Raw genomic sequence first — 9,481 nt, 5'->3', positions numbered from 1 at the left:
AAGAGATGTAATTAATACTGGCTTTAAACTGTGGTCTGCAGATCTCACCTCCTGAGTAGCTTGGATTATAGACGTGAGCCACAGTGCACTGCTGAGCTTTAGGCTTAAACAGAAGAAAAACTGGGGCAGGGGTGAGAGTTATGCATAATTGCATAGTCCCATAGTGTGTGGCCTGGTTGATCATTATCTCAGTACTGGTCATGCTTGGGTTGTCCTATTGGATAGGACGCAGTGGCATTTTGCCTGTGACCCTCTGCATGGAGGGTAATATCTGACCTGCTGTCCTTTCTCTTGTCATAAAGATATTACCAATCAGTCCTATTCTTTCTGGAAACCAAGGCGACTGATCATACACAGAAAAAGACTCAGTGTAAAGAAAATGGATATAACATAAAGGCAGGGAAGCTAGGCTTTCTCTCGCTTTTCATTAATTCGTGAGCCTAAAGAAGGAGGCAATGCTTTCTGGAAAAAGTAATTTCTAAGAACCTGTTACTAATGAACATGTGAAAGTAATTGGCTGGGCCTGGCTGAGGTAAGAGAAATATGAACCCAGCACCACGAGGAACATAGGGAAAAATCAGTTTTGACTATGATCACTGAGATGGACTGCACAGACACAGTGGGGTGGGTTTTGAAGTATGAATAAAACTGACAAAAACAGCAGGGAAGAGGAAGACATTCTAGGATGCTGAAACACTGCTATCTGTGGCCTGGAGTGTAAGTAAGCACAGCCATTCTAAGAGAAGAGAGAAAGATGAGAAGAGAGTAGAGAGAATCAGGTGCCTCGAAAGCAGGCCGCACAGGGGAAAACAACAACAACAACAACAATAACAACAACAAAAAAGATCTGAAAGTATTTTTTAAGTCACACAACACAAGCGATGGAGGTTCTTTATAAGCAACAGCAGCAACAGCAACAGGTCACCATTCCTGTTAGCACCATCAAACACTGACTGCTTGGAGCAGGGCTCTTAGAAGATACTTAGTCAGTGCTACTAGCTACCCAGGAGGGTAAGAACTGAGTAGTGTGTTTCAAAGCCAGCCCCTGCAGAAAAGTCCATATTTTATCTCCAATTAGCCATCAAAAAGCCGAAATGGAGGTATGGCTCAAACAGTAGAGTGCTAGCCTTGAGCTAAAATGTCAAGAAAGAGTCAAGGCTTTGAGTTCAAACCCCAGCACCAAGAAAATGCTATTAGGCTGATTGACACCAGGACCTGCCTTTGCCCCGCCCTGAAATTTCCATTTAGCCAGGTGTCCTCACTTCCCTTCACAGCAACGCCAAAGCATCCTTTACTGGGGCTTCCAAAGGGACCCCCCACTCCCCAGTGTCTCTCCACTGTCAACTTTGCTGTCCTGGGCTCACAGTGCATGTCCAGTCACAGGGTTATTTACTTTCTTCAGTCCCAGGAGGACCCTGAACAGGCCTCAGCTTTTCCCTTCCTCTCCCTTTGCTTTTCTGGGCTGCCTCATGGCGCCTTGGCTTCCTAGCTTGCTGTGATTCTTATGTCCCAGGCCAGGGCCTATGCAGATCTCAGCCTGGCTTCCACAATGAGTTCCTGCCCAGGTCCTTCCAAATGACCTGCTGCTGCCAGGGCTGCAATGTGCCAGCCACATGAGGACATTACCTGCTGCTTCTGCTCTGAAAAGGGATCTCAGTCAGCTCCTGTCTTCTATCTCCTAGAGCGGGAGAAGGAGCAGGACCAGGAGCTTGCTCTAGTTTTATGGCTAGCTCTACATAAAGATGGAAAGCCATGGCCATTTCCTAAGAGCTCAGACACTTGACTCCTTGCTGTGTCCCACTCATCGCCCCAGAAGAAAAGGATGTGTGGAGAAATGGCTCTGGGGGAGGGGTGGCACTTGTCACTGTAGTAATTACTTGTCAGTAAAGGTTCAAAAGTCACTTCCTGTCCCCTCATGGTTCCCTACTATCTGAAGCCCTCTCTTTCCCCCCCCCCAAACCCCATCCTAATTGACTTTGTTTTTGAAAAGTTGGAGTCTCAAACTTTGATATATACGTAAAGACACATCTCACCTGAGGTGTTTTGGTTTTGTTCTTTCTTTTTTCTTTAATGGGTATTTCTGTGCCTTTTCCATGGACTTACTAAGACTTGGGGAGGTGGTAGGAGTTGGGGAGAGGGATGGAGACTGAATGGATGGTTTTAAACAAATTCCCTCAGAGATCTTCATTCAGAGGGCTTTAAGAAGACTCCTGGAGAAACAGTATATGAGTGGAGACTCAAGTCCCTGGGGCTTGCACTTGGGACATGGGAAGTTCTGATGAAAAAGTTCTTACTGTCTATCCAAGCATTGAGGGGGGCCCCAGGTGGTTGTAGGGAGGTTTGTGACGTGGAAAGCTCATAACTCATAGCTCAGGGGTCACCCTCTCCAAGAAGCCCCCATCATGCTCCAGAAGATGTTGTAGAATAACACCCCTCCACACACCCACACTTCTAACTCACCCCTAATGCACAGCTTTGATGAGACCCATGGAATTACCAGCCAACTTCAGTGGGCAGGCAGTCATTTCACCATAGTGCCTGGCATACAGAAACGACTGACCTATAAATGCTGAACCTAGAGACATACCATGTTCCACTTAGAATATCCTCACCATTAAATGTCCTGCTGCATAACTCCCTTCTGCCAGCACAGCACCCAATGCTGTAGAGAGACGGGCCCAAAGTGTCTAACACCATCCTAAGCCAGAGGATAGTCTAGTAAGAGGAATAGAAATGAGATGCCAAATAAGCACACGCAGTGATAGAGGTATCTGTTTATAATTGTCGCACGTGTGTCTGTGAAGCCTCTGCAAACCATTTAAGGCCCAGGTAAATGTACCAGTAGCTGATTATACACTATGAAAGCGCCCGGTGTCCAGAGTATTCCAGTTCTAAAATGAAAACACCTGAATTCCGGTGGGCCTTCCCCTCTCCCCTCCTCCAGCTCCCAGCACCTGTCTGGAGATGTGGCCCGCCCTCTCCAAGGCACGAGAAAGAGGCAACCATTTTACAGCTTGAATTATTTTTTTCCTTATAAAGAGACAAAGAAACATCCCATAAACCATGAAATCACAGAAATCCACTCCTGTTAGCTCTCCCCACAAAGGACAACTTCCCTTCTCAGAGGAAAAAAAAAGTCAGCTGTCAAGTGAGTAGAGATAGAATAACCGAATCTCCACTAGCTCAAGCCTGGCACCCTGCTTCTGCCACTGTGCCCCATGCTAGGGGCGTGCAACCCCTGGGGTGGTGGACCTAGCCAGGTGAGCAGACAGGAGAGGGGATAAGCAAGCATCTGTGGTTTCCTTGGTTGAGCATTCCAGAAGCCAGGTTCAGCCAGAGGTCCTCAACCACGCTGGGTCTTGGGGTGCGGGCTGGCCCTGGGGAAGACCCCAGCAGACTGCCAGTCTGGACCTCTGGCCACCCCGTGCAGGCGAGCTGCAGGTGCTTTGTGGAGCTGTGCCTAGGCTGGGCCAGGTGGGTGGAGGTGGATGGGGGTGGGTGGGGAGGGTGGGGGCCCTTCGTGCTGCGGTTCCTTGTGCGCGCCTGCGCCTGCGTGTGCCGGTGCAGACTCCGCACACCTGTCGGCCCCCACAGGCTTCAATAGGCCGCGCCCCTGGTCTCCTCCCTGGGCGTGCGCTGCAGGCACTGCAGGCCATGGAACCCACGGGGGATTCCTGCAGAAGACCGCAGGGTGAGCGGGCGCGGGGGGCGGGTTTGGGGGGGCAGGCTGAGTCCCTGCTGCCGTGAGACCACCACCCTGGAGCCTGGGTAGACGGCTGGGGGAGAAGGGAGGCGACGGCAGGCCTGGGGCTTTCCAGTCCCCCCCACCCCGAGCAAACGTGGGCTCTGGAGCCCCTCCATCTCGTCTAGTCCTGCTGGATGCTCGCCTCATTCTGCAGGGCTCCACCAGCTTGAGTCTGGTTCCCGAGGACTCGATGCATCGCTGGAAAGTCGGTTCTAAGTCAGGACTTACGCCTGGCTCCTTTAAAGTAACCAAGGCTCCGCGCAGTCTCTGGTTAGCATTCATTTCCAAAAGTTTCCATTTTTGTTGGAAATGATGAAGCAATGCCCTGGCTGAGCATTCTGGGGGGAAAGTGGGAGGTGGGGTGTTTTACAGAGAGCGCAATATGTGGCCCTGTTCTCTGATAACTCACCTTAAAAATCCCCCGTCCTTCACGGGATAGAAGTATTTTCATAGTAACATGAAACACGATTGATCTGTGAAAGGAACTAACTTACCCTTGTGGCTGGAGCATGGTGAGAAAGAAGGCAAACTTTGAGGAGACCTGACCTAAGGAAGATGGCACATGCATGAGTTTTGGCTAGTTGGTGAGGCCAAAGAAAGTTTCAGGAAGAAATCCTGCGAGAGTTAGGGCGACCCTCCCTTTCTATCAACCCCCCTTGTGTGTATTTGTGTGAGTGCGTGTGCATGAGTGTGTGCTCCAGTGCGGGGGCTTGAACTTGGCCTAGGCACTACCTTTGAGTTTTTGTGCTCAGGGCTAGCATTCTACCACTTGAGCCACAGATTCACTTCTGGCTTTTCGGTGGTTAACTGAAGAGACTCACAGACTTCCGTGCTTAGGCTGGCTTTGAACTGAGATCCTCAGATCTAAGGCTGTTAAAAAGCTAGGATTACAGTCATGAACCATGGGTACTGGTCTTGTAGTTTTCTTAAGAAAGCTGTCTTGTCCTTAATGGTGGCGGAGTTTGGAACCATGCTGTATCTATATTGACCCAGCCATGTGATATTCAAAGTAGGATTGTGCCCGAAAGTCCAGAAGGTATCTAAGTATTCATTTTTGTGCTGGTCCTGAGGCTTGAACTCAGGGCCGAAGTGTTGCCTGTCCCCGAGCTTTTGTGCTCCAAGTTAGTGCTCTACCACTTGAAACAGAGCTTCATTTCTGTCATTGTTGGTGGCTAATTTTAGATAAGAGCCTCACCGTGGCTTTCCTGCTGGCTCAGTCCTCCTCACTGCAGTCCTCACATTTCATCGCTGAAAGTAGCTAGGATTATCGGCATGAGCCACCAGCACCCAGCCAATTTTCCTTTGCCTGGGTTTCTGGAGACCCTGTGACTGTTTTCTACACTCTGCAGCAGCAATGCCTGCATTCACTACAGAAACAGGTTCCAGTCTGAGGAGAAGCAGCATTCCCAATCCCGTTTTTCTCACCCCACTCCTAGCAACTGTGCCTTAGAATTCCCCAAGTAGGTGCCAGTCCTTTACACACATACCTCCAATGTCAGGAACAGAACAGACAAATAAGCTATTGTTCTCATACCCTGAGCTAAGTGCCCAGCAGACCTGCTTGCATTTGTTTCCATCCTCCACACTGCATCAACTCCTTGCCTTTTCCACAGTGCGATGTGAGTGACTCCCCAAGGAAAACCTGACATGATGGTTCCTATTTGGTAGGTGAACAACTGAGAGTTTAGGATCCATCAGGACAGACCCCTGCAGAGCAGAAAGTGGTACTTATTCATGTCAGATTCTTCTCTCTGGGGCTGAAGACAGGGACTGTTGCTCTCCACAGGTCAGGAAGCTGGAGGCAAGGCCCTGGCCACTAAGCCTGAGGCAGAGAAAGCAGCCCCGGATTCAAGCCTGCCTTGTGACGATACCCCATGTGGCATGCTGCCACTCCTCCGTGGCAGCCCAAGAGGGAAGCTGCTGTCAGTGGCCTCTGGAGCCACCCCAGGGCCCAATGCGTGGGCCGTGTGTTCGCCCCCCAGCTCCCGCGCTGTCCACAAAGAGCAAACCCCAACCGCATCCAGGCCTCAGCCCCCAGGGGAAGGTGGCTCCTTCCAAGAAAGAAAGGTGAAAGCAGCAAAGAGGCCCATTTCTCCAGTCCCTGGCAAACAGAAAAAGGCCAATGCCACGGGCCTAGCATCAGCAGCATCTCTGGGTGGCGCTGACCCAGTTAGTGCCACCCACAAATCAGTGCCTTCTGGCTCGGGCCCAGGCCGCTACCACCTGACCAACCTCCTTAGCACATTGGCCCAGAGCAACCAAAACTCAGACCAGAAGAAAGGACCACCAGAAGTGACTTGCCAAGTTCGAAAAAAGACTCGAACCTTGTATCGCTCTGGTAAGTCCCCAAAGGTGAGGTGAAACCCAAGAGACCTGGAGTCACCTGTGGAAAGGGGAATGCAAGGGAATAGTGGGAAGGCATGCTTCCAGAAGGCGTGTGTGTGTGTGTGTGTGTGTGTGTGTCATGCCGTCTGAAGGGAAGGCAGGAATGTGTCACCAGGAGAGAAGGGCCACAAAAAGCCAATACCATGCAGGCCTCTGTCCAAGACAAAGGGAAGGTCTGGCAGGTTGGGAAATGGAGCCTTTTGGGGCTAGGGACAGTAGATATCCCTGCAGGAGACATATGGGCCTCTCTGCCTGCCTGGCATACTGCCATCTGTTGCCAATGTCTCCTTGCAGACCAGCTGGAGGAGCTGGAGAGGGTATTCCAAGAGGACCATTACCCGGATGGTGACAAGCGCCAGGAGATCGCCCAGACGGTGGGAGTTACTTCCCAGCGCATCATGGTAAAGAGGGGTGGTGGCCAATGGGCCTTTGAAACTGTGGAAGGCCACACCATATACTCAGCAAAGCACCACGAACATCTTTTTCCTAAAGCCACCCTGACAGGAGAAGGAAGTGGCCTCCTGCCACTTGTAGCTCAGGATGAGGAACGAGAGAACCTCTCTCTCCCGTTTCTCCCATTCCTGCATGTCTTCTTCTACAGGTATGGTTCCAGAATCGCCGGGCAAAGTGGAGAAAGGTGGAGAAACTGAACGGGAAAGAGAAGGAGGATAACCCAGCAGTCCCTACTCCCGCCAGCAGTCAATGCAGGTGAGAATTTCCTTCTCCTCCTCTAGGTCACCTCCACAGGGAGGAAGTTGAATTGCTCTGGGAACCTGAGATCTTGAAGGAGGGTATTAGATGGGGGGGCCTGAATCTCGGGTTGGTGGGGAGTGTTTAGAGGGTTCTATGGGGTGGGAGAATTGCCAGTGGACTTTGGGGATCCAGAATCCCTTCCCCTTCATGACAGCTCTGGTTCGAATACAGAAGGCACAAGAACTGTGATCTTCTTTCTCTTTGCTTCCAGCTCCACAGCTGAACCCCCGCCCCATCCTGGGCCCATGGAGGCAAAGCCAGACCCTATTCCTCCGGGCCCCCCACTGGAGACCTTCCCAGGTGCACGTCCACCTGCAGCAGGTCCCCTGGGGAGCGGAAAGACAGGAAGTGAGAATGGAATGTCCTTGCTTGGTGGAGGTGGAGGTGGGCCGAAGCTCTCTGGGGTTCTGGACCAAAGGTGGGGCCCCAGGCATCACCCCACTGAGCTATCCCAGGTGTCACCTTCCCTGTCTTCTCATCCATAGAGACGCACTTTGCCTTCTGTCCCCAGAATCCCCCATGCTGCTGACTTCTGATCAGACTCTCGCCTCCAGCCGGCATAGTGAAGGGGCCCCCAGGGCCATGGCGCCGCCCTCACTCTTCAGCCCCCCGCCTGTTCGAAGGACCAACCTTCCTTTTCCCTCTGGGCCTGTCCCCACTTCCCAGCTCATGCCTCTGTGGACAGATGTGCCAGGCAGGGGCAACAGCTTTGCAGACAGGCCTTGCAGTCCGTGGGGAACAAGGTATGGGAAGTGAGGAAGGGGGAGACCCTAAATCCTCTCGGGATGGTAGAGAAGGAGAGAAGAGAGACCTCGGGAGGTGCAGGGCTGATGTAGATGTGAAGGGTTTGTGCGATGGGGAGTAAAAGGCGTGAGAGAATCTAGAGTAAGACGATCTAGAACTTGGTGTCAATAGAGCAGAGATGAATGGAAACGTTAGAAGCAAAGAAAGAAAGGAAGAGGCAACAATGGCACTGCAAGGTGGGGTTACCATAGAGATGGGATGGGGACTGAGGGCCACAGAAGCTCCCTCCTGTGTGGTAGGAAGGAGGAAGCCACTCTGGCATCTCACCAAACCCCCTCTGTCCCGCTCAGCATGACCCCACCACCCACCTGCTCATATCTGGATGATTTGGAGCCTCAGGACTATCAAGCCAGCAATCAGATGGGACCATTCCAACTCTCCCAGCCTTCGCTCTCTCAGCCTCCACTCTTCCAAACCCCTCAGTCCCAGTTTTCATACCTCTCCCCCTTTCCTTTCCCCTTCCTCACACCCAACTCATTGGCATTCCCCCCACCGGAAGACTCTCTCTTTTCTTTTCCTTGTGGCCCCAGTGGGGGGCCAGCACCCAGCTATTTCCCAGGCCCCTCCACAGGGCAGATCTTGCTGCCACCGCCACCTGTTGGAAATGCAGGTGAGTTGACATGAAGCAAGGTCACGGAGTGGGATGGAGAGCTGACTGCAGGGTGGATTCATGGGATGTTCATATTACTTGGGACCAAGAAGGCTTTCCTGGTCCTGAGAGAGAGCCCAGTGTGCATCTTTGTAAAGGGATCGGGATTCTGTCCCAGAAGACATTGTGACTAACTGTCCATAGTCTTGTCCAGGAATTTCTGTGATCTCTGACCCCCTCCCCGCCACAGGTACAGCTTCCTGGAGTGACCCCTGCCTGCCAGATCTGCCCTCCCCTGGATCATCTTGCCCACCGGCTCTGGGACACCCTCCTGGAGGAAATGGCTTCCTTCCTGATCTATTCCTCACTCCCTGTGCTCAGACTATGAGTACACATCCTTCTCCAAGCCTCAATGGGTTGTCCGAAGAAGCCAGATCAGAAATAGGGCCTGCTGTCAGCAAGGCCCACATAGAGCAGCCTCCCTGTTCCCTGAGCCAGCCAGGAGCGGGAGAGGCCAGAGAGGGAGACAAGAATAGTCATGTCTCCTAGCCAAGGACCAAAGAGGGAGAAGAAGCTGGTTAGTGGGAGGAGACTATCCATTCACTGAAGGGTAGGGGATCGGGACTCAGTTGTCCCTCTGATATGAGTTTGTTTTGCTGGGTACTGGTTGACAAAGAAATTCAGTCCTACCCTTTCCCTCTACTGCTGAAGAAAGGAAGGCCACGTGAGAGCTGAATGTGATACCCGCTTATGATGTTATTTTTCTTTCTTTGTTAGACACTAAGCCCGAGTGTCCATTGAAAGCAATAAAGCAACAAACTCTTGGATTTTTCTGTACAATTGTGTCTCTTCACTGGGCTGATAAACAGTGCCCCTCCCCCAGCTTTGTTCTCTTAAACCATTTGGATGCCTCATTGAAGGCAGCCCTCTGAAGGGCTCCTTCTCTTTCAGGGAACCATATTGTAATCTAAAACCCAGCACTGAACCTGTGTCTGACCTCTCTCTGGAATTTGGGCCCAGTATGGAGAAACCTTGGGGTATTTGCGATTGAGTCAACTGATATTGTGAGCTATGATCTAATTTCTGCAAGATCTTTTTGGGAAGGAGAGAGGAAAGGAAGAGCATGGTATGGGAGGGACCTCTGTGTCAGCTAGACTTAAATTCCCAGATGTTCCAGCATCGCCAGTCTCTCAGATCACAAACCT

At 51.6% G+C, this 9,481-nt stretch overlaps 1 protein-coding gene across 1 annotated transcript; it reads left to right on the top strand.

The window, feature by feature from the left end:
* The first annotated feature begins 4,647 nt into the window (after nt 1-4,647).
* On the top strand, nt 4,648-8,825 carry Nobox (NOBOX oogenesis homeobox). The gene is made up of 8 exons (XM_090332258.1): nt 4,648-4,651; nt 5,532-6,083; nt 6,425-6,531; nt 6,732-6,838; nt 7,095-7,183; nt 7,395-7,626; nt 7,978-8,297; nt 8,527-8,825. The coding sequence occupies exons 1-8, from the start codon at nt 4,648-4,650 to the stop codon at nt 8,823-8,825; spliced, it is 1,710 nt and encodes a 569-aa protein (XP_090188384.1).
* Nucleotides 8,826-9,481: the final 656 nt, after the last annotated feature.

The sequence above is a fragment of the Megascapheus bottae genome, chromosome 5 (assembly GCF_031878675.1).
Source record: "Megascapheus bottae isolate mThoBot1 chromosome 5, mThoBot2.hap1, whole genome shotgun sequence".
Taxonomy (NCBI): domain Eukaryota; kingdom Metazoa; phylum Chordata; class Mammalia; order Rodentia; family Geomyidae; genus Megascapheus; species Megascapheus bottae.
The sequence above is the reverse complement of the archived record's forward strand: the minus strand, read 5'-3'. Positions and strand labels throughout refer to the sequence as shown.

Excerpts from the sequence above, each read along its gene's own strand:
- Nobox (XM_090332258.1), top strand. Across the intron at positions 6,084-6,424 it reads TCGAACCTTGTATCGCTCTG|ACCAGCTGGAGGAGCTGGAG; the intron begins GTAAGTCCCCAA and ends GTCTCCTTGCAG. Across the intron at positions 6,839-7,094 it reads CCCGCCAGCAGTCAATGCAG|CTCCACAGCTGAACCCCCGC; the intron begins GTGAGAATTTCC and ends CTTTGCTTCCAG.